A 25634-nucleotide genomic window follows, 5' to 3' on the forward strand; every position below is an offset into this window, starting at 1 on the left:
TTTTTAGTGTGATACTTCCCCTTACTTTTTCTCCAGCTTGGTTAAAACCTTGAATAGTCAATGATGATGGAGACAATTGACGTGGGTGTAACCCGACATCTCTCAAGGTTTTTAAGGGGAGTACATTCACAGCCGATCCACAATCCAACATGATGCGGCTCACGCGATTATCAGCAACCATACCCGTCACGTACAGAGGTCGATTATGTAAGGCAGCTCCCAACTGACGATCTTTATCATCGAAAGTTATGCATGCCATACAAGAGGTGTGCGTCTCAAGTGATATAGGTTTCATTGGCTCTATTTTCTCCGTATAAAATTCAGGACTTGTCAATGCGACAACAAGTGCATTTCTATGCTCAGGAGACATTTGCAGTGCATCGTAAACGCTTAAAAGGGCAGGGATGCGTTTTAGATGAGCCAATATGTCATATTTTGCTCGTGTCATCTCATCTTCACCAGTGTTTTTACATCTTCGATTGTCAATGGCGGATTCTTGGTTGGCCGAAGATGAAGGCTTTTGAAGGTCTTGTTTAGCTTTTTCAAGCTCTTTCGCCTCTTTTTCCTTCTTTGCAAAAATTTTCCGCCGCATATCTTGCAAGGTAATTTCATCTACCTCTTTTTCACTTTCAGGTGAGATAGATTCAGGATCTTCTTTTGTTAAAGTCATGCAGCAATCCGACACACTGTCATTACAACTAGCTGCCTTGCCCCGTAACTCTTTTGGTAAAAACTCCTCCAGAGTTACTAGATTTCGTTTTGGTTGTTCGAGTTCATTTCTTTTGGAAACGGCCTTTTGCTTGCCGATCCTTTTCTTACTCTTTTGATCCTTTATATCTGGTCTACTCCGAAATTTGACTCCGGAGCTTCCAGATGGCTTCCGAGATGGAATTTTTGCCGGTTTTTTTCGAGTATATGTTTGCCATGTACTTTCTAAATCCTCTTCACTATCATACCAGTCCTCCCAAATTTCTAAATTAGGCTCTGTCATGAGCTCATATAATGTAGGAATATTTGGGTTTCCTGGCCTTGGCATGTCTGAGTGGGCTTGGACTATTGTAACTTCCTTGTCGACTTCAAATGCCACAGAAATTATGTCCCTTTGTGTGGGATCATTTGGTATTTGGTCATTCTCGGTTAAGGAAGTTGTATTTGTCGTCGCTTTTCCGAGAGAAGAGTCAATCTCGATCTCTTTTCTCTTGATCATGCCTTCGATAATGTTTTTAAGGATGTAACAATCCGACAATGGGTGACTCACAATTTGGTGGTACCGACAATAATTTGGATCATTTGTCATACTAACCTCGTTGGGTCGTTTCGGCTCGGGGAGTCGTATTGCCTTAGCTTTTAACAACTCATCGAAAATTTGGTCGACGTCATCATCGTCGAATGAGTACTTAACTTCTTTCCTTTCTTTGAGAGTTAATTTCTTTTGCGGCTCCCGTGCCTTCCCTTTATCTTTGTTGCCGGTATTGACAAAAGTTGCCATTGATTCTCCCTTCTTGAATGGCTTTTTATTTTCGAATCTCGGTGAAGGTTTGCCACCCCTTTGTCGAGAAATTTGTATCTCAACGTTGCAAGCCTTCGAGACGAGCTCATTAAAAGTTTTGGGTTCTGCTGTGCCCACAAAAGTTGCCACCTCAGGGTTGAGGTTTTTGGCGCACATTGAAACCGCCGCTTGTTCCGATATCCTTTCTGGACATTGGAGATTGAGGTTTCTCCATCTGGTTATGAACTCATTAGCGTTTTCACTAATTCTTTGCTTTGTTTCCACCAGGTCATGGAGACTTATGGTCTTCTTTGAGCTCACGAATTGTGCCAGGAAAGCTTTTTGCATGTCATCCCAAGTAGTTATCGATCCTGCGGGTAACTGAGTATACCAGGTGAATGCTGCCTCTTTTAGAGATTGCACAAATTGCCGGATCAATAGTGCATCTGATTGGGCAGATTCACCACATGCAGAGGTGAAATAGGCCAAATGCTCATGAGGAGAACCATTAATTCCATCAAACTTTTCAAACTTTTGTCTAATGTAGTTTGGTGGAAATGGAATTTGATCATAGTAAGCCGGGTATGGCTTATGATATCCAAGAATAGGCATTGTTGCAGCCTGATATTCCCGAATACCCTCCATGATAAGAGCCTTCAGGTCCTGCTGAGGTTGGACACCCGCTATTGGTGGTTGCACACCTTGTGGTGGCGGTTGTGTGTTGCCTACAGGCGGCACTGAGGACGAGGATTGTTGCCCAATCTCATTCTCCTTTTGTCTCATATTAACTTGATGAGATAATTCTGTTGAGAGTCGAGCTACTTCTTCGTCCCTCTCAGCCAATAACCTTTGCAGTTCCTGAATCTTCTCTTCATTACTGATTGTCCCAGTTACTAACACCGGCATATTTTTATCATTGCCAATGGTTAGTGCTTCGAACTGAGTAATGAGATCAGCAGACACCCCCTCACTGTGTTCAATAAGGGGAGTGTCTTCTAAAGAGTGTTCAGATGTACACCCTTCTTCCTGAACTTTTTGAAAAGAGGGATTCACTGATTCCTGCATGGCACGAGCTTTCGATCGAGTTACAGGGCCCGTATAGGAGGGCAGCTTAGCAGTTGAGGTGACCCTTGTTGGTCGGTAGCCCTGGAGAAACATCCAGTCGCCATGTTCTCTTCGGAATGAGTTAGGGCTTGCTTTGGGAACCCTTACACTATCGCTTCTAGCCTTCTTTGGGAAGGAGAAAGGCGTCCTACACCCTTCATCTAATAAAGGGCGTTCATTGATCTCAGCAGATGCCCCCTGTTGACCTTGGCGGTTGACAGAGATTACGATCGGAGGCCTAATCGGGGTGCCTCCTACTAATTCCCTCATTTCAAGAGGGTTTGGTGAAGGTGAAGTGTTTGTCCCCCTCCTCCCTTTTGTCGCCTTCCTACCTCTCCGAGGTTGAGAAGTCGGTGTTGCCTCAGTTTCCTCCGCAGAGGTAACCATTACTGAGACGATAGTGGGCAAGAAAATAGGAACAGAACCAATCAAGATACGCTCCCATTCCTGGATCATTACGGGGGAGCCAGTCTTCGTTGGCTTCCCTTCGGTCTTGGCAACCTTCGCTGCAGACCTTTTCACTGCCCGGGCTTGCCTCTTTCTAAAGCCCTTTGCTGCCTTGCCTCTTAAGGCCTGTGCAGTCTTAGTAATGTTTTTCACACCTTTCCCTCTGCCAGCCTTTTTAGCTGGTGTAGGTGTCTTCACATTCTTTATTGGTTCGGGCACCCTGCATGAAATGGGTGCTCGATCAATAGAGAATGCTGCCAAAAAGCGGCTCTTTTTCCCTCCTTGGGCAGAAGAGGTTGTTGGTAACTTGTGGAAGTAAACCGTGACTTGTGGTGCCATTTTTTCCTAAAAACAGTAAACATGATTAGCACCATAAAGTTAAAGTTGAATAATAATCATCATATTTGGAGATGAAAAGGAGAATGGGTCCCACGTGTACGTGCCAAAAATTATGTTAAGCCAAAATTTCACATTTAGAATATTAAAAATAAATGCAAAACACAATTTCACCTATGCCAAAATTATAGCATAAGAGTTTATTAACTTAAGTTCGACCCATCCAAGATTATAAGAATAATCTCTTAATTACAATCCTTTTATTTAAAGGAAATACCCTTTGATTCCAATTACAATGACATTAAATAATTAAAATAAATTTGGGAAATTTGGGGTAAATTTGGAATTGCAGCTGAACTCAGTCGATTTAATTAACCGAGCTGCCTACATACCTTCTTTGTGAAGGATCAAGCCACTTGTAGTTCAGAATGCGGTATTTTAGAATTTGGATATAAGGATTCCGGTAGATGACCATTTTCAGGAATCCTTTGCTATTTTTGAAAATTTGGAAAAATTCTTAGGTGTATGACCTTTTATGGAATTTTAAGATTTGTATTTTTTTCATACCATTTTGCGGTATTGGCGACTGCACTTAGTCTTAGCAACTAAGTTGCCTACGTATCCTTTTGTAGGAATCAAGTCAAACGTAGTTCCGAATTTTAATTTTTTATGAGGTGAATGACCTCTCTTTTGGAATGCCATTTAATTTGTATGGCTTTGAATTTTAGTGCACTTTTTTAATTTTTTAGGTAAAATTACCATTTTTGAGATTTTTGTGAGGTTAATGACCTCTTTGAAATTTGGTGAGGTAAGTGACCTCTTTAATATTCCAATATTAATTTTGGTGAGCTCATTTGGAATTTTGTGCCATTTTGTATGGCTTTGGAATTTTACCATTTTTTGTGATGAATTTGAGATTTGAGATCTTTTTATTATATTTTATAAATAAAAAGATTATTTGGCTGATATTTTAATTAATTTAATATAATTTCCAAAATTAGAAAAAGAAATAATTAAATTAATTATCTTTTTTTACACACCATTTAAATTTAAAAATCGTAATTTTTAAATTTGAGATATGATCTATTGCTTAGATATATATCTCTATATAAACTTTCTTGCCCACCGAAGCATCCTTAAAAAAATTAGATTCCTCAATAATATTATATTATTTTTTTTACTTCATGTTGATCAATTTTCTTTGAGTATACTCAAGCGTTGGACTTTTAGCAGCATTCTGTGTTCTCTTTCTTTTTCCGAAGACTTCTCGGTTGTTGTGGTAATATACCGCAATTTAGGTGAGTGATTATAATCTTCCCATTTGTTCATACTAATTGTATATACATTTTGAATCAGATTTTTTTATATATGTATGTGCCTTGTATGTATTATTTTTACTCAGCAGTATATACATATCTTTCGTCTCTTCCTTTTTTGTAATCATTAGGATGATATGGCATATTTTTAAATTTAAGAAAATCCTTTGTTTTCTTTGGCCACGTGAGAGCCATGAAGTGTAATATATATGTATATATATACTTAACAGAAAACTTTTAGTATTTATACATATAAATATACTATACATATATCTATAACTGAACTGACGTATATACATATATATATATACACATATTACTTTTGCGATTCATACATATATAATAGCGAACCATCAAATCGATTTTTTTGATGAAAAATCATGTCTTTTGGTATACTATTATTATAGCGGAGTTTGTTTTCACAATCACTCTCGAGTAGTCGTATATCACTTTAACACACCACTCGGCCCACTTATCATCGTAACTAATTTATATGTATATATAATTTCGGATGATCCAACGTAAAGATGATATTTCGACCGCAATTTTTTTATACCATTCGAGTAGTATATTTTATATTTTATACATTTCAGATACAAGCCATATCAAATTTTATATATACTTTCGATGGTGTCTTTTTTTCTTTGAATGGGAGGATTTTTTTATAAAAATATCCAATTTTTTTAGTGGAATGAGAGCATTCCATGGATGAGAGCATCCAATTTTTTAGTGGAATGAGGGCATTCCATGGATGAGAGCATCCAATTTTTTAGTGGAATGAGGGCATTCCATGGATGAGGGCATCCATAAATTTAATGGAATGAGGGCATTCCATAAATTTAATTTTAGTGGAATAAGAGTATTCCAGAGATGAAAGCATCCAAATTTTTAGTGGAATGAGGGCATCCCATGGATGAGGGCATCCATTTTCATTTATGGAATGAGGGCATTCCATAAATGAATAGAGAAACAACAAAAAAAAAATCAGAACGAGAGAGGAGCAAAATAAACATCAAAAGAAAAAAAAAAAAATAGGAATGAGATCATTCCCTGAACACTTACCCAAGCTTTTTGATTGTTGGTAGAAAAGTATCGTAGTTTTTTTTTTGTGTTTCTTTTCTCTCCTTCTCAGATTTTTTTTCAAAATATCGATCCTTTTTCTGTTCTCAACTTCTCCTATTTATAGACCCTATTTTTTCCAATAAAATTATTATTTTTTTTTATCCTGTAACGTAAAGGATGAGTAAAAATAGGGGAGTGGGGAGTTGAGATCCTATTTTCTCTCTATTTGACTGATATTTTTTTTTATTATTATTTTAAAAACCAATAATGAAATAATAATAAATTTATTTATTCCTCTTCTTTTTTTTTTATCGTTCAACAGTTACCTTTTAAATTTGTGATTGCTTTAGTTTAGCATTAATATTCTTAACAATTTTGACAAAAGGTTGTATGTGTTGTGTACATTGTCCCACATAAAATAAAGGGTAGAGAATTGAGCCATATATAGGAACATGACTACTCCACTGATTGTTAATTGGTTTTGAGATGGAACCCATGATTCTCAACAGTACTAAATAAATTAGTGATTTGGAACTAAGAGGATCTACAATAGAGACTCCAAAATCTATAAATACGGTAAAAGTTGTGACAAATTTTTTCAGCTCATAATAAATACCACATTTTTTAATGAATATTAATGGTGGTATTACAGGAACACACATACAAAAATGATGTTAAATTTAACTCAAAATAGATGGTCTAATGGTTGAAGAGGCCATGAAAATGGAGTGGTTGAGAAAACTAACATTGGGCGGAATACACTTAAGAGGTTGAGGCTTATCTGGGCAGAAGCATGTGAAACGATTAATATGAGAAAGGAATCCACACTTGCCATTGGTGTCCTCGCATAAGATTCGTAGTAAGGGTCTGATGCAGCTTCAATTACTGAGTAATATGAAGAAATGAAAATGAAGAATATTAATAGGAGATAGAAGAAGAAGAAGATTTTCATATTGAAACTTGAACATGAAGATGAACATAGTCCTGTTAAAGTGAAGACCATTTATGTATTTCCTTGACTCTTGTTAAGTTTCCATAAGTCAAGATCTAAAATTTGTGTTGAATTTAGGCCATGAGTTTGTGCTATATTTGTGTTTTAATTTAGTATTCTAAACCACAATGTTAGTATTACAAATGCTCTTCTTCACTGCAATGTTCACAGCCAAAAAGATGGCTATAAATTTTGCTTCAAGCACACGACAAATAGCTAAAGCCATCTTGTACTTGCTTTGGATCCTTCCAAGGAACCCACGATTACTGTACGGAAGTATAGTGTTGAGAAGCTATTGTTGAAGTCTTGCTCTTACTTTGTTATCTCTCCAAGACATCATCAACATCAATAGCTAAGAACTACTGAACCTTGTAATCAAGGGAGTTCAGACAAGGGGATTAGGCTCCCAAAGTTATTTGGGGAAGTTCAAACCTCTTTAAATTGATTGTGTTCATTCTCTATTTTGTGTTCTTAATGTTTTTGATGATTGTTAATGATAAACCTGTACAACAGTGTGTGTTTGTGTAGTGTGTGCAGGTTGTTGCTTAGCTATATATTATAGTTATAAGATCTTTTATTGTCTTCCAATAATCTCTATATAATATGAGATTTTATACTCGTAACTATAGACATCCGACTTATGTGAGACACTTCCAAAGCTTCTGTTAAAAAATGACAATAGAAGGGCAAACTATCTAGTGCATCAATGATACTTTTACACTAAAATAGAATTTATCCAATTATCAAAACTCTACATGGGTTATGGTTTAGTAGCTATTACTAGGTGTAATTGTATCATTAATCTCAACAGCACAATCAACCAAACATGACTAATTATACACTTCTATTCAAATTTTAGCAAAAGAACTAAATTTAGGCACTGAAATTAGGAGTGGTAGGCGTACTAGTACTAGGCCAATTTTCAATCACAGCATTGGGAGATGGCAATTGCTCATGTTTCATTTTCTTTGACAATCCAACATTACTCATATTGATCAACTCAGAAGAACTATTTCCACCAACAACCTCATAATTCTCAATTTCAATTCTCTTAAGTCTCTCCAAAACCTCATCCATTGTAGGCCTCATTTCCTTATCTTGTTGTAAACACTCAAAAGCCAACTCTGCAACACCAATAGTCATATTTCTAACTTCAATATTTGAACCAAACCCAAGTTGTTCATCAATCAACTCATTATAAGCCCTTTTTTGAATCTTGCATATAGCTAAGTTAGAGAGATTGATCTCATCTCTATGTCTTGTTATATCAACAGCAGGCATAGATGATAAGAGCTCAACAAGAACAACTCCAAAACTATAAACATCGCTCTTACTCGTCAGTTGATAACACTGATGATACTCTGGATCAACGTAGCCAGGGGTCCCCTGTGGCGCGGTTGAAACATGAGTTACATCGTTGGGAAAAAGCCTTGATAGGCCAAAATCCGCAACTTTGACACTAAAATTGTTGTCTAGGAGAATGTTGTTGGTCTTGACATCGCGGTGGACTATGTCTGATGCATGTAGGTAGGCCAAAGCGCTGGCGGTTTCTATGGCAATGCTTAGGCGAATTGGCCATGTTAAGGGGCTGGTTTTTGCATGGTGTCCGTGGAGATGGTCGGCGACTGTGCCATTGGGGATGTACTCGTAGACAAGGAGGAGTTCTCTGCTGCGGCGTGAAGTGCAGCCATAGAGGGATACCAAGTTTTTGTGGCGCAAGAGTGTGAGGATTTTTATCTCGTTCATGAATTGTTCTACTCTTTTGTAGTTGTGCTCATAGAATCTCTTCACTGCTACTTCTCTCCTATCTTTGAGTTTGCCTACATTTAAAATTGAAAAACAAAAGAAAAATTTACACATCAATTTCATTTTAAAGAAATTTACATTTCTTAGAGAATTATTAAAAGGTTAATTTTTGTAAAGTGAGGCCGACCATGTATACATACACTCTTATCAGGTGTAATATCGTTATTAGTGTAATTCAATATCAGTTCTCACTTATTTTAATTTAATAAAAATTACAGAGAATCGCTAACCAATTATAAGACGTCATCTCATAGTGGTGTTAAGCAACTTAGTACACATAGCAATGCTTTTAAAATAATCTTTAGTAATTATAGAGAATCGCTAACCAATTATAAGACGTCATCTTATAGTGGTGTTAGGCACTTTGGTACCCATAATAATGCTTTTAAAATAATCTTTAGTTTAGTGTTAAAGGGTCATTTTAACACACTTTTCTTAGTCCCCTAAACTTATAGTGTGTAGTTGGCTTGTTAGATGGTTAGACTAACAGGCTAAAAAATCCTTCAATTAATGAAAAATTATTTAAACAGATGAAAATGTTTGTTACCATAGTAAACAGTTCCAAAACCTCCATGTCCAAGTTCTCTTTTAGAATGGAAGTTATTAGTAGCTTGAGTGAGATCTTTGTAAGAAAAGACAAGAACACCCCCAAGATAGCCACTTGTCCTTCCTTGTACATCCTCTATATTCATATGAGGATCATCAGCCATGGTTTTTGTAACATGTTTTTGTTTCCTGCGCCACATAATGATTCCCAACCCAATTATGGTCAAAACAATTCCACAACCTAACCCTGAAAAATCAAAGTCTTCATTGTTAATGCAATGGAACAAAATGCAGTGAGGTAATAGAGAAATAATTAATGGAAATTTACAAAGAAAATAAGAATATGTTACATGAAAGGGTTATCAATGAAAATGAGAAAATAAAACTTTAGTTCAATTAAGATAACGGATCATCGAGATAGGACAAATCTCCGAAATGCACTAATGAGTATAAATAGCAATTTGGAATTGACTCAACAAACTATGTAATTACACAATAACCTCATACTAATGAAATGGAGGAGGCGAAACACTTATATTCGAGACAATTGTTGATTATTCTTCTGATGTGAGACTTAGATTGATACTCCAACTGCTGGAATTTAAGTCACTTAATTCCTGCCAAGTCACTTAATTCCTTACTGTTTTTGAGTTGTAATTCTTGGAGATATTCAAATGTGTACTGTTGACTATTCTTATTAATAAATATTCAATTTGATTCATTCTCGAACTAAGTTTATTCTTTCCATTGCTTTCAATTATGTTGAGTTTTTAATTCTTTGATTGGTTCTAGCTCAAAATGGTGTTCTTGGACACTGTGACCACACCAACAATATTAAAGAAATTAATTACTAAAATCACCATAAGATTAATTCAGGGACATGAATTAATTAATTTCCAAAGCTTTGTACAAGAATCAGATATTAAATGGAAGAGAATTCTTACCTAATCCAAGTCCCAGTCTTAGTGCTATGCTAACTTTGGCTTTTTCTTCTCATCTCCTGAAACAAAACTCATCAAGAATGTATAATATGTCAGTTACAGAAACAGATCAACTGAATTAACATCATTAAAAATCTCATAACTCATCATGATGTAAAATCCTTATCTAAAAAACTCACTAACTGATTTGTTTATGACTATTTAATTAATTACCTTTAATATCAGTTAAACACACTAACTGATTTTGGTCATTGTTATAGCATTTCCCTCCTCTTAAGTAGTGACAACTTGCACATTCAAAGCTTATTTGCACTTGAAAAGCAAAAAGAATCGACAATGGATCATTTTCATGATGTTTTGGTGTTGGAAGTGGAAGCTCAATAAGTGGACATTGTTGTTCCAATGGAGAACTTGTGTTTTTGTAGAAGAAGAAATCATAGTCTCTGTCTCTGCACTTAATTTGATCAAAATCTTCCAATCCAACACTATGGCTGCAATTGTAAAACTTTAGTGAATTCTCAGCTGTTAAGTTGTAACTGAATAGCGATGAATTGCGTCGGGGAAGAGCGAAACTATTGATAGTTTCACAATCATTGGCGAAATTCGAAGAAGGCAATGATGTTGTGTCCTCAATTAGAATCGAATTTGCTTGAGAGATGTTCTTAATGGCATACCAATGTCCTTCTTCTTTTAGTTGAATCTTTGGTTTGTTTTCTTCTGAACAATCAACAGTGAATACTCCACATTCAGGATTGGTTTTATTGTTGTAAGGAAAGCTAATTGAGCCAAGTTTACCACAAAAGAATGGTGGACATTTATCATGAGCTGAGATTGAAAGGAGAGAATGAGTAGTGATGATGATGAAGAAAACCAAGAGAGGAATAGGAATAGGAATAGGAGCCATATTCTTCAAAATATCCCAAGAAAGAAAATACTCTTGTGCATATTACTTTAAATTAGTGAAGGAGAGGTTGTTGGTGTGCTTGACTTGGTTGTTGACTTTGAATTTTCTATATAATATGAGAGAATAGTAAGTAAGAAGAAGCTAAAGACTACTTCACTAGTTGGCTTTTCAAAGTCCTTCAAAAATGTTCATTTCAACCCCTCACAATAAGGTAAAACGGATATTCTTTTCTGCCCGTTTCACCCTTTGATGCTAGCAATCGCGTTTGACCATTTTTCGTGCTTGTTTATACTTTGCTCGTGTTACAAACCCCGTGGGCTTGCCTGCTTAGTGTAGAAGTGCGTAAAATAGGCTCAGTTTCTTATCTTATGACAGTTAGAGTTATTGTAGATGTTTACTGAGGCTTCAATTCAGTGTTTAAGTTTGATTACATGATACTATATTTTCTTATAACTAAGATATTTTCGTTGCAAGAAAATAATAATTTGAGTGCTACGAACTTAAGTAATGTTTGGGTTTCTGTTTAATTATTTAGAAATTAAAAAAAAAAATTATAAATTTTTGTTAAGTTGATTAAAGAAAAACAAATAAACATTACCGAACACGTCATTAATAATTTAACTATCTTCGCAGTTAGAAGAATAATTTATGCTACAAAAATAATTTAGTTCAGATACTATCATCGCTAAAAAATATAATTTAATTTTGATACTTGAGTGTTAATTACTTTTGATGTAAATATTACTAAAATTAATGAGTGGCACATAAACTTAACAATTGAATATTAAAACAGAGTATAGGCAGGAAATAATGAAAATACTTAGTTGGTCTTAGAAAACGACATAAATGGTCCATAATAAGACTTTGAACAATTTTTTTTGGTGCTAAATTGAGAGTGGTGAATAGACAATGATAGATGAGAAAATAAAAATTACATGGTCTACAAAAATATATGGTAAAATGTATAAATGGTATTAAGTTCTTATACGAAATTATTTGTGGTACCATTTTTCATTATTAAGTCAATAAAAAAAAAAATAAATGCTAAAAGGCATTAGTGGTGTTTAGTACCTTCCAATGTATCATATTATAGGCTAGTACCACCTTAGAGTAGGATTAGGTATTAGCTCATGAGTCATGAATTAGTTATATATGTACTTAATTTTAATTATTTTTAATGAAGTGATCCTTGTCAAAATAAAATAAAACAAATAGATAGGTATTGGCTTTTAAATTGTACATATTAGATTTTTTTTTCCTCCCCATACATACCCAGATATATTTTCAAATAATAATGTTTTAATGCAAGGGAAATTAAGCCTAATTTATTTGTTTAGAGTCTAATTCCAGCTAATTAAACAAATATTACAATCTTCAAAACATGATTAGCAACCAAGTCTCCTAAATCCATATACCATTTATTTCTAAAATTTAACTCCAATTGAAAAGTAACTACAACAACAAACAAGGATGATCAGAAAGTAATCTTACAAAAGAACACAGCAAATAGTAAATAGAAATAGACAAAAGCAACATAGCACAACTATATTATATATAATTTCCAACATCCACAATATGAAATGCTTGAACAGAACATTTCTTTTTCACCATCTATAGCCCATAAAGTAACATTTTGATATATCATCTATGTGATTTTTAGTTAACAGATATCTCCAAAACTGTAAAATTGAAAAACTAACCTACTAAACATCAGATCATAACAAATTATTACACTTTCTGGAATTCATTGGCGTGCTGCTGCTGTGGGTGTGGGTGTGGGTGCGGGTGCTGCTGATGTTGTCCATAGTCAGAATTGGTCATTCCAACGCCTTCGTTTTGATGCTTTTGCCATCCACCAGTATCAGCTTTAGAGTGTGCCCAGTAGTAAAAAACAGACCCCAGAAGTGACAACAATGTAAGAGCAGCTCCAGCAGCAAAAACACCCTTTCTTAAGGTTGCACACGACACATGATCAACTCTAAAAACTCCTCTGTACTTGGTATGGTATGCATTTTTCGCCGAACCTGCCAATAAGCACGCCTCTGCCCCTAAAAAGCTTGTCCTACATACATAGAGTTTCAAATGTTTGTTCATCCTAACATATTGGAAAATTTAACCGAGCCACCAAACCAGCCCAACCAGCAACCAAAATTGTATGCATTATATGGACAGAAAATCAAACGGCGAGGATCATTCAATCCGACTGTATGAACATGATACCAAGGCACTTTCTTTCTAGAGTTAACCAAAAGAAAGAGGTTATGAGAGTATAAACGTGAATTTTGCTTACTAATTTAGTCAATAATTTAATCAATTTTCTCTTTTCTCCCACCTTCATAAAGTATCATTAGACATATTCCTTACTGCTCAAAAAAGAAGTGTGATACCCCTTCTCGCTACCGATAGATCTCTAGATATATTCTTCTTATTCCATCACCTAATCTTATTTCTTATTCCTGAATTCCGAAAATTTTTGAATTTTCACGTATTTTTCTAATTTAGATGTGTATCGAAATTTTATATATTTTTTTAAGGATATTCTACATCTCACTCATAGGAAAAACAATCAACCAGAGTTAATCAAACAAATATATCTGTTAATTGAAAAAAGGGGTGGTCTTTTACTAATACTAAAGAAAAAGACACAAATGTGAAAGTGAAACTATTCATTTGAAAAACAGAATGAAGGGTCTATTTCAGTATTGTGTAAAAAGACAAAAAATAATGCAAACAAAAGTCATGATAAGTTTGACTAAAGTGCACAAATAACATAAGAACAGCTTGTTCAAAGTATAGATTGGATCAACCCTATACCCCTCCACCTGGTTTACCAAATTAAAATACAGATAAAAAGTTAAAGTAAAGTAAAGCTAGCATAACACTACTAGTGTTCATAATACATTTAAAATAAAATCATGACTGACCCACTTTTCTTTCTCAGATTCCAGAGTAATCCCAAATAAGTTAAATTATTAAATTATCTAATCATCATCAACAATGCTACTTTATTCTTTCTATTTTTGCTTTTTAACTTGTAAACATTTTTAACCATGTCTTAAAAATCCCAAAGTGAAATCAATTAGGTTTCAAATTCAAATAACCATTATTCAAACTTAGCAGAAATAGAATAACAAAACAAGTAATTAATTAATTATCAGTTCAGATCATCAAATTTAAACTAAACAAATTATATCAAAATCAAAAGAAAAAAGTGAATCAATGAAAATTACCAAGAAACGATGAAGAAGAAGACTGTACAAGTAGTGGTTCTACCAGTAACTAAGCCTCTTCCAAAACAAAGACACCGAGTAACGCCGTTAAGTACCGTTTGGCTCAAGAGAAGCAAACCAAACGCCGATAATCCGTACACCGTCGAAGCGTCCGAATCGTAACGGCAGAATGTGTACTCATCGTACTGATCAGGCACCACCTTAGCCTAAAAAAAACAAAAAAGTGAGTTTGTTTTGAGCTAAAAAACACAGTATAGAGAGATTCAGCTCAAAAATACTTACCGTGCTACGGCGTCGTTCTGCTCCAACAGCGAAAACAAAAGCTATGAGGTGTAGTGAGACGACTATGGCCAAGATGGGGACTGAGACCGCCATTGTAGCTTCTCTCTCTCTCTGTGTTTCTCTCTCTAGTTGTTTCTCTCACTAAACTGAAAAACTGTGAATGTGAAGATTTGAAATAATCGGCTAAGTTATTATTTTTATTTATTTATTTATTTATTTATTGCTTTAAAAAAAGAGAAAAAACATAAAGAGAGGAGATTGATTATTAATTAATGAAAGTGAGATTAATTTAATTTAATTTTAGGTACTTTTGGCTTCACCTCTTGCTGATTTTTTGGGTGGTGTTTTTTTTTGGATGTTTGTGTTGTTTTTGTGTTAGAGAATTATTCATCATTCATAATCACAAAAATGGAATTTAAATTCTTTTTTGGGTTTATTTTTGTGGTTTGGTTTTGTTTCAATTTTCTTTTTTTTTTAGTTAAAATAGTAATGTTAGTTTTTTAAAATTTAAAATCGATTTACTTAACAATGGATTAGTTTGGTTCTAAAGCATGAAATGTAATTTGTAAATGTTTTATTATTCTGAATTATTTTTATGTTAAAGCTTATAATACGTAAATAATAATGAAAATAAATATTTTTAACATAATGTTAAGATAATTATCAATATTATGTCTAAGATTTTTTCTAAATATTAAACATTTGATTTGATTTGGTTTGAATCACAAGCGAACATTTTAAAACGTGATCGAACCAGATAATTATAAATGATCCAAATTGACCAAACCATTGACATTCGATTTATTTGGTTCAGATTGGTTAGGATTTAAAATTACGGATTGTAAATTATATGAACAACTCTACTTCAGGCAACTGATTTTATCCAATTATCTTCTACCATTTTTCATGTCTATTTTTTTTCTTTTTATAAAAAAAATCACATTAATCATAAAATAATTACAAATCTACTTATTTATAAACATCACTGATACCTAATAGCTTCTCAGAGAAAAAATCAAGAGTGAATAGGAGTGTTATTTTAATTTGATACATGTTTATTCTGTGATATTTGAAGACATTGTAAAATTTGATTGGCTCCATGCATAGACAGGTAATGTACTATTTTTGGGTGGGTGGGACCCATGTACCCGAACAATGTTGACTAAAATTGGACTCTTTTCCCAGGCTTACAGTTGGCTCGTCTGATTTTGAGTTTCTCACAAGTGTCATAATTGGGCTATTACAGATGGGCCATCAAAGCCCATTAATATTTTAAGGCCCAATATATTTTCTTACGAGGGACCTCGAGAGCCCGTGAAATGAGTGAATGAAACCAGTATAAAAATGTGAAATTTTTTTAAAACCATCAACTTTATTAGAATTTGATTGAAAAGCAAGTTTGTTTTAAGAAAATGATTTCTGAATTTCTAAGAGAACTTAAGTAATTTGTAGAGTTATATATCTTTTATTACTATTAAGAATTTATGTGTACAAGAACAACAATGTTTGTAATGATATAAATATGAGTAATTTATAATATAAATACTTAAATTTAACTTTTAATTTTATGTGTATATTTTAGTTTGATTTGTAATATTAATAATAACTAAATTATAATTTTAGGATTTTTGTAGGAACTTAGTCGTTAAATGTCAAGTAAATTAGCAAGTGACAGTCATTGATATGGGAAAATCAATTACTCTATAAATATTAATCACTCTATAATTATTATTAGTATTTTGTAAATATATGAGTTGTTCGGGAACAATTAAAAAATCAATTTTTTGATTAATTAATCAAAAACCATAAACAAACTACAAAATTTTGTTAAGTAAAATTTAAAAAAACAAAAAGTAAAATTATTCCCGAACAGGCCATAACTTTTGAAAATCAATTGTGAAAATTAACAAATCTAATTAATAATTATTGGGGTAAGTTGAAAAATGCCTCTTTTATTAATCAATTAATCAAATTTGCCTTTAATTTTATATTTATTTGAAACATACCTCTTTTTATATGTATTGTACCCAAAATACCCTGACATAAGAGAGTCACATGGAGAGTATCTTGAAGTGACAGGGGCAAAATTGGTACAATGTTTAAAAAAAGAGGTAAAAATGATAGAATTTAAGAAAGAGGGTAAAAATGAAAGAGGACAATATAAAAAAAGTATGGAGTGTAATTTTCTCATAATTATTATTATACCTTGACACTATTGAAATATCCAAAGTCGAAAGCTTCGGAAGCTTTGAGTAGAGTACTGAAGTGGAGGAGAGGAGAGATGCACTTACGTTAAGTCCCACATCGAAAACAAAGAAGGAAGCTTAGTAATAGAGTATCTATAAGATGACAAGTTGGGCTTCGAACCAAATTACGCAGCCACGCGGTGAGCACAAAGCGAACTATTCTTTCGCCTTTTACTAAAGAATACCGTGTGCTAGCCGCTATTAGTGGCATACGCCTATTTTTGGAGGAGCCTCTCTTTAGAGTGCTCCTAAAATACTAAGTTAAAATTTTTTAACTAAAGGTAACTTATTCTACATAATAATTTAGATCCAGAAACTAAGTAGATGTGTTCTAAACAAAATTGAAATATATTTTACAAAAAGAAAAAAAAAAATTTGTGATAATTTTATATCAATAAGTTTTACCAAGTCATTTAATGATATAAATTGAGCTATATTTGCTCTTACATTATCAAATATCAATGTATTTACATAATCACCTTGCAAATTATTATTAATATTTGATGAAATGACTTTGCAAATTATAATGATGGTAGACAAAAAAGAAGACACATTAACCAAAGAAAGGTAAAATCATATTTCAGCCAATGACAAATGTTTGTTCTAAGCAAAAACGAGAAATCTTCAAAAGTTTAATTTGGCCATTCATCCAATTGCCATTTCAAACATTCCCAACAAGCAGATAGAATTAGAAGCAAGTTACAAAATCATCATCAGTGGAGTGATAATTCATTCAAACCACAGATATATAGCTCTTAATGAACATAAACAACAGAAGTTAGTTAGCAATAAAAACTTATATGGGGAAACCTCAAAGTTGACACTTACATAAAACCTCTATTGCCAAAATCCCCTTATATAAATTATAAAATACATCCTAACATCAACAACATCATCAGGACATTAAAAAAAAATCCTGGTTTTTCACAACATACTAAAAACAGATTACAGAAAACAGGGCAAGATCAAGACTGACTACTTGCCAATACTAAGCACATTTTTTTTTACCTTAAAAAGCTTAGCCCTTCTTCTACAACTCTATATTTTCGTCTATTCATATTCATTTGGTGGAGCTTTTTATTACGGCACCTCGTTACCCGTTCAAAAGCTTCACCACCTTATGCTGTATTTCCGTTCTTTTCTTGCTTCTTTTTTTTTCACTTTTTTCTTTTTTTTTCTTCGGTCGTTTTCTTTTCCAACAAAACCAAATAACACAAAAACCAAATCAAAGAACTGCAGAAAAACTTGCCATCCAGTGTTCAACGGAACCATCCAACGGCTGTGCTTCACAGGCTTCACTTTTAGAACGGCAGGAGTATCAAAATCAAAGTCGCATTTTGATATCATCGACGGCTGAAAAACAGGAAATCTGGGTGATTGACTTGAAGCTGTCTTAACCAGTCATCTGCAGCTTGAGAGAGGGAGTTTGCTAATATGCGCTCAGATCCCCCATTTGCAGTCCACAAGGATCCTCTAAACTTGTAAGAAGCAAGACCGAAAACAGGCAAGGACATTTTAGGGACGCCTTCTGTCGCACTAGGACGCATTACAACTGGAGCACAAGCATTCCATACACCTGAAAGAAGACATGACATTGCTTGGTTTACAACATAGCTGAAAATATGAAACTGATATACACATAATTACTATTACGTGACACAACAATCTACAAGTATTTTACGAATCCAGGTAGGTAAATAACAAGCTATAGAGTTATTTCCAGAACTCAAAGTAATATAACATCTATTCCCAAACAGTCAAACTTCTTCTCATATATAAATGGGAAAACATGTATCCCTTTTTGCTAAAATGATGATTCTTGCTCTACATCCATTAACAGAGCAAAGCCATAATGCCCAAGCAACAAAGTTGTGAAAAAAGGAATTCTGCTGAAAAATGATGGAAAGAAAAGAATAAAGGTGTTTATGGTAGATTTCTTATTTGAAATCAGTGAGAAACTTAAAGTACTTGAATACTATAAATAGCGAAATAAGAATAATGTGAAAGCATCTGGAAGATCATATCATTCATGTCTATTTCTTTACCATTGTTTACATTAATGCATAAATGATATAACTGTATAGATAAAAGTATACAAATGAAGCAAAGCAAATAAGCAATTTAAAAAATACATATAGATAAAAGTACGCCGATTTCCAATTTGTAAAGCAATTAGGTCATTGAAAAATTATTCCAGTTATACCTCCGCCACTATTGTTTGACAAGTTTTTTGTTGTTGTTTCGTTTCCAATTTCTCCACCCTTCAGAAATTAAATGTACTAGCAACAAACCACATGAAGTAATCGAAGAACTATTTTTTTTTAAAAGACTAAGTTTTGTTACAATGACACTTATTCCATCCATGTTTATGGCCCCATGCTTAGCTAGCACAATATATCATATGTCTTACTAATTAGATTGACATGAATTATAAAGAGAAAAAAGTGACAATCATACAATACAACAGAGAAGTGGTTAGATTGTCTATTGTGTAATGTGTAAGAGACTTGTGGTTCAAACCCTAGCCAAATAATTAGACAAATGGATACCTACTGCCAGTTTCTTATTGATATGTGGTCAACTTATAGATAAAATCAAAGTGGGTGTTGCATTTTGCAATTCATATGTTCAGAGTTGCACAACATCACTTATGTCTGTGCCCAAGTCTTTATGACTTAGGCACCCTCTAAGCTGTCCACCCTCTAACAATTTTTCCACCCAAGACAAATGTTAACAAAACCTTTAACATATTAATTTCTTTCTCATTTATAATTTAATGGGGGCACCCGTCCTCCCACTTAACCCTATCATCTTTAGATACAATTGCTAAGGACCCACGAAGAATCAAACACCGGACGTCATGGGGCCAAACCCGTTAGGCTCATACATCATGCATGTGCGCACACATTATTTTATTCCTAGAATCCTCTATACAGCTAAACAGTTCTGATTTTTATGCCAAAAATAGTAAAGATGGGAACAGCCGAATAGGCAATTAAATCCCCTCAAAAATCAATAATGACTACAAAAAGGAGCTCAAATATCATTGCACTAGTGTGGAATGAGACAACATTAGATGGTTAAAAAGTACCATCTATAAAAAAATTACAAAATTAAATCAGCTAGTGCAAAAGACCTAGTTAATGGTGTTCTACATATCATGGTATCTACAAAAAAAAAGGAGCATTCAAATGTGTAAGCAAATCAATTTCAAACATAGTTTACCTCCCATAGGCGTGTGAAGATGATGGTACGTTAGAAAGCAAGCATCCAGATCTTTTAAAGTTGGCCCAGTTGGAATTCTATATATTGGATACCTACATCAATTCCAGCAACACAAACCAATTAGATAGATGACCAGATATAAACATCACAAGTATAGAGTTTAACAGTGCTGGCAGTACCAGGCAACAGAAATCCAGCTGGATCTTAAGAGATCACAACTTCTTAGCGACTTCAGCTCAGGAAGCCGAAATGCAAGATCTGCTAACTGTGAAAATAAAACAAATTAAAGCTCAAGCAGGAGTGATACATAATTTTCTAAATCTATACAAAAAGATTTCCAGCTTTCCTCACCTTATCAGCCAATGGTACACGACTATATGGAGGGTCCCGTTCAAGATACTCAAATATTAAGCAAGACTGAGAAATAGCAGATTCACCATCATCACTAGAAAAATCATCTTGAAGCGAACTAGGATGGTCTCTCAAAGATAATCTGTCTATCCTCCTGGAAACATCACTAGACAAATTATGTTGACTATGTTGCTCCCGCATATATTTTAATCTTTCAGTTTCGCAATCACTGCTTCCATCACTACTTGAATCTCTAAAATCACTGTCACTGTCCTCATCTGGCCGCCTATCACAAGCATGAATAAAGGATGAGAAAGTAAATCAAATATAAAACAAATGTACTCCATACTACATAAGGATGAGAGTAATAGGATAGGAGGGGAGATGCAATTTTGACTAAATTTCCATAGAGGAATCTCACTCTAAAAACAAGTCAAGCTGAGGAAAAGACACTAGCAAGGTGGTCAATGATCAAGGCCCCAATTAAAATATTCAATCTTCCTACCACCAGCAATGAAACCCAATCTCATTGACTCTATGATTTCATCTATTTAAAAAGGGCTCTAACTAAGCAATGTAGTTTAGCAAACAAGGCCCCAATCAAACTTATTCAGAGATTTCACACTTCCTGGTTCCTGCTACACATAATTAAGAAATACAGCTACACCACCAGCTCCCCATCTACACATCATATTGGCGCAGCTAAAAAATCACATATAAGAACAGATATGGAACATGGAATGTTGAATTGAACATGACTAACTCACAAAGTAAAAGAGTACCGATAATCAAAATTGAAGAACCCCATACTCTGAATTTATTCTCCATTGAAGCCCAAAGAAAAAATAAATGGATTAGAACCAATTAGCAAACAAAACCAGAGAACCAAAGTTACAAAATTACACCAATACATACACCACAAACGGACCAATTTCTAAAAATAAAAACACACCAAATGCTTCCAATTGATTAAATTGAATGAAAAAAAGACGGCAAACTCAAATTGAAACTAAACCGGTGGTAAGATTAATACCTTTGCTTTACGGATAACTTGGCAGAGTCTCCATATATTTGAATACCGGATAAGTAAGGAACATAGTACTGAATCACACAATCACTGTCATTCAATACTAGAGGAACTCCTGCACCATAAGCGCTCCACTCCTTGAAAGACTCCCACAGATCACCCAACACAAAAAATGGCCGGGATTCAACTTCACCACTCCACCCTTTCATCGTCGTCTGATATCAAAAAAAAAAACCCACAAAATATTAGTTTGAAAACAAAAGATCCAAAAGAAACATTATCAAGACCAAAAATATGAAATACAGAAACAAAAAAGCCAAAAACTGAGTCGAATCCAATTCGAACAAGACCTTAGAAGGGTATTGAGTAGGTACGGACGGCGTGATCGACTGAACGAACCGCTCAAGATTACTCAACGGCGAGACAGGTTCAATAACCGGCATCGCAATCGGCTTCTGCGGTTCACCAAAGCTAACCCGGTCAACATGGTTATCGGGCTCCCTTTGAACCGTAGTTTCCTTGACCGAAGAAGAAGAAGAAGACGGAGATGGCGTGACGTCACTCTGAGCTCGCCGTAGTTGTTCGGCGCGTTGGTTCTGTTGAGCTCTACGCGCTTTAGCAGAGTTGTAAAACCGATCTTCACCACGTCCACGACCCCCGAACTGTAAACCGGTTCCCAACATGGCCAACGAAAACCCTAATTTGGTTTTCTCCTCCTCCAATAAACCCTAGAAATCAGAGTCAACGGGATCGGAAAAAAAAAATAAAAAATTGGGGCTAAACCGGAAGAAGATGCAAAAACTGTGACTACAATAATTTAAGCTGAAAAGAAGAATGCGAGATTGAATTGAAGGATCTGAGTGTGCAAAAATGGCGAAAATGAGAGTTGGATGAATTTTTTTTTTTTTTTTTTTTGGAGAAAAATGGAGTGAGAGGGTTGGAGTTTGAGAAAAGCTTTGGAAATAATAAAACCCTGAAAATGGATCTGAGGGATCTCTTTCTAGGTGTCGAAGAAGGGCAAAATGGTAAAATCACATTAGAGAGAGATTGAATGAATGAATGAATATATGGAGAGAATGTATAAAAGGTAGCTATGGCGGAAGAGAGAGAAATTAACTCACTACTCTCTCGACGGAGGGAGGAGAAAGAAACAATTCTTTCTCTTTTGTTTTTTTTTTAAATAAAATATAAATAAAAATAAATAATAAATTACAATTTATTAAATAAAATTAGATGAGTCTTACCTTAATTTTTTATAACAACTTTTTAATTAATTTTTATGTCCGAAAATACGCTACAATATTGTTTTTTAATTTTTTTTATAGACTGTAAATTATTTATAAAATTTTAATAATTTTTAAGAGATGGACTCACATCAAAGCGAGGTAGAACAGTTTTCTTAAAGAAAAAATATATAGTATTATTACATACATTTGTAATAAAAAAAATAATATTTATAAGTATCAAGGCTAATTATAATTTTTACCTTTAAATTTTAATATGTACTAAATCATGTGCTTAAATTTTTCTGATCATTAAAAATTCTCCCTAAATTATTAAGATTGTTAGATTTAAAGACTTTTATTTAATTTCATTCAATTTTACTATATCAGTGATTGTTTATGTACTAAATCATGCTCACAAACTTTGATATCTACCAAATCATACCCTCGAACTTTGACATATACTAGATAATGTCCCCTGAACTTTCATCCATGTTAGACTTTTTTTACTCAAATTAGACAAAAGTCTTTAAATCCAACAATCTTGATAGTTCGAAGAGCATTTTTAACGACCTTAAAAGTTCAGGGCATAATTTGGTACATGTTAAAGTTTGAAGATAAAAATCTTAATTAGCCTAATATTAAATTTGGTGTAATGGTTAAACTAGATTACGAGTATTTTTTTTTCTTTTTAAGTTTACTTTTGTCTCCTACTAAAATTATAGGGTAAATACCATTTTGGACCCTGTGTTTTGTAAAAGTTACATATTGGACCCTGTGTTTTGTTAAATGACAAAATGGACCCTGTATTTTCTAAAATAGTAAAAATAGGACCCTAAACTTAATTTTTGACAACTTTTTTTTTAATACAACCAACTTGAAGACAATACTTAATACGAACAGATACAAAAAATGTAAACAGTTTTATCATAGTACTTTTAGATCGGATTATAATTAAGCTTTATTTTGACAAAAAATTAATTTAGGGTCCTATTTGTACTATTTTAGAAAACACAGGGTCCATTTTATCATTTAACAAAACACAAGGTCCAATTGGTAACTTTTGTAAAACAGAGAGTCCAAAATGGTATTTACCCAAAATTATACCCCCTTTCACTTTAAATTTTAAGTTCGCCATTAATTATATTATAGCTATAAAAAAAATATATAATATAATTTTAAAGGTAAAAATTAATTAAAAAATTATAATTGGTACGAAATTAATAGTACTTCTTTATTTTCTTTCAAGATTATTAAATAATATAAAGAGCAGTCCTTTCAATTAATTTTTTAAAAAATATGATAAAAGATTAAAAAAAAAAAAAAAACCCCACTAAGCTAACGTGTGCTCTAGTCTCACAATTTTGTCCTGAATTTATATATTTATATATAAAAAAATTAAAACAAATTATAATACATCTCCCAAAAATATTTCCGTACACAATCTATTTCTGTTAACAGAGTTCTTGAGCTTAATTTTTTTATGTATACATTGTAATTATTTATAAATATTATAAAATATAAATAATTTATACTATAGAAAATATAATTCAAATTGTACTAAAAAAATCTTTTGTAGCATATTCACTAATGTAAAATTTTTAAATAATTTATAATATTAAAATGGTATAAATAGTCTTTTTCTACAAAAAAAAATATATATATATATATATTTGAATGATATTTTATTTTCTTAATAAGCTCGTTTGGAACGTCGTATTAAGTTATATTCATGGCCGGTCATGATGGAGTGCAAAGTGGGCTACTGCACAGGGCCCAAAACAATAAAGGGCCTAATATATTTTTTTCTTTAATGCTTAATAATTTTTTTTAATGAACCTAACTTTTGAAAGAGCTAACAATTTGTCATTAGTCATTTCTATCCCAATGCCCAAAGCTCATTTTCAATTCTATTAATGCTTTTAAGTAAAAAAATCTATTACTGCTATTTATTATTTTTTTCAAATTTTTTATATTCTTTTTTTCTTATAATTTTTTTTTTGTTCTATTGGAATCAATAACAATTTTTATAAATAGTTGGAATTTGTTGGTGTTTTGTAAAATATACAACTGAATGATAATATTCAAAAATATTATTTATAAATTACATTTTTTTGTAGGGGCCCAAATTTTAAATTAGAACAGGGCCTCCAAAATGTTTAAGACGGCCCTGGTTATATATTATATTGTATTATACTATATTAAATTGTATTTTATGCTATATTTATTATGTTATATTGTATTGTATTGTATTATATTGAATTGTATTTTACGCAATATTTTTATGTAAAATGTGGTATTAATTTTTATGGACACCTAAATATATAATATTTTAGTATAAATTAAATTTTAACATAATATTATATAAAAATATAATATATAATTTAATTTAATATAATATAATACGACTTAATACGATGTTGGAAACAAATTCTTATTGGTTAATTAAAGGATAATGCTTTACTAAATCAAGGAAATGAAAGCATAATGTTGATTGCCAACCATATGAAAGGTTTATAAATTTAGGTACATTTATAGTCACTATTTATGTATATTAATTTTAGTGATAAATTTATTAAGGAAAATATATTATTGGAATAAACTATGATATTTGATTTGGTAGGTTTTAGTGTTTGACACCTGTATTGTGATGTTTCTATCAGACATTATTTTTTTTAAAGTGGAAACTTCCTTAGTAAAGTTTTTTCATTATGTTTATTTATAATTAATAAGGAAATAAAACTTAGTTTTGTTCATTCTAATAATATTTCAGATAATTTTTTATTATTCTAATAATTTTTTTCTTTGAAACACACTCTATTGTGTTTGATAAAATAAATAAATAAATAAAAAGCCATACTCATATAACACGTGCCCCTCTATTTTTTATTTTTAATTATAAAATACATAGTATTTGTGTATTTTTTAGGTTAAATATTACAAAAGTTATTGATTGGACTCTGTTTTGTTAAATGACAAAATAGGTCATGTATTTTCTAAAATAGTAAAAATAGGATCATAAACTTAATTTTTGATAATTTTTTTTAATATAACCAACTTGAAGACAATTCCTAACACGAACAGGTACAAAAAATATAAACAGTTTTG

General features: G+C 32.8%; 3 protein-coding genes and 1 non-coding gene across 4 annotated transcripts; 1 reads left to right on the top strand and 3 right to left on the bottom strand.

Annotated features, from left to right (window-relative positions):
• Positions 1 to 7476: 7476 nt before the first annotated feature.
• Positions 7477 to 10989, bottom strand: LOC133033376 (LEAF RUST 10 DISEASE-RESISTANCE LOCUS RECEPTOR-LIKE PROTEIN KINASE-like 1.1). The gene is made up of 4 exons (XM_061108094.1): positions 10252 to 10989; positions 10042 to 10089; positions 9099 to 9344; positions 7477 to 8565 (listed from the first exon to the last, which is right to left on the bottom strand). Exons 1-4 carry the CDS (start codon positions 10940 to 10942, stop codon positions 7619 to 7621), a joined length of 1932 nt encoding a protein of 643 aa, XP_060964077.1. The 5' UTR covers positions 10943 to 10989; the 3' UTR covers positions 7477 to 7618.
• Positions 10990 to 12462: 1473 nt separating this feature from the next.
• On the bottom strand, positions 12463 to 14644 carry LOC133033368 (uncharacterized). The gene is made up of 3 exons (XM_061108088.1): positions 14455 to 14644; positions 14173 to 14378; positions 12463 to 13004 (listed from the first exon to the last, which is right to left on the bottom strand). Exons 1-3 carry the CDS (start codon positions 14545 to 14547, stop codon positions 12671 to 12673), a joined length of 633 nt encoding a protein of 210 aa, XP_060964071.1. The 5' UTR covers positions 14548 to 14644; the 3' UTR covers positions 12463 to 12670.
• Positions 14645 to 16831: 2187 nt separating this feature from the next.
• LOC115715477 (U5 spliceosomal RNA) lies at positions 16832 to 16947 on the top strand. Its single transcript, XR_004011346.2, has one exon. It is a non-coding gene; the product is annotated as a U5 spliceosomal RNA (small nuclear RNA).
• A 593-nt stretch (positions 16948 to 17540) lies between these two features.
• Positions 17541 to 22434, bottom strand: LOC133033375 (uncharacterized). Its single transcript, XM_061108093.1, has 6 exons — positions 21654 to 22434; positions 21310 to 21518; positions 20277 to 20562; positions 20105 to 20190; positions 19926 to 20017; positions 17541 to 18276 (listed from the first exon to the last, which is right to left on the bottom strand). Exons 1-6 carry the CDS (start codon positions 21984 to 21986, stop codon positions 18044 to 18046), a joined length of 1239 nt encoding a protein of 412 aa, XP_060964076.1. The 5' UTR covers positions 21987 to 22434; the 3' UTR covers positions 17541 to 18043.
• Positions 22435 to 25634: the final 3200 nt, after the last annotated feature.

This window comes from Cannabis sativa, unplaced genomic scaffold, assembly GCF_029168945.1.
Source record: "Cannabis sativa cultivar Pink pepper isolate KNU-18-1 unplaced genomic scaffold, ASM2916894v1 Contig5, whole genome shotgun sequence".
NCBI classification, from domain to species: domain Eukaryota; kingdom Viridiplantae; phylum Streptophyta; class Magnoliopsida; order Rosales; family Cannabaceae; genus Cannabis; species Cannabis sativa.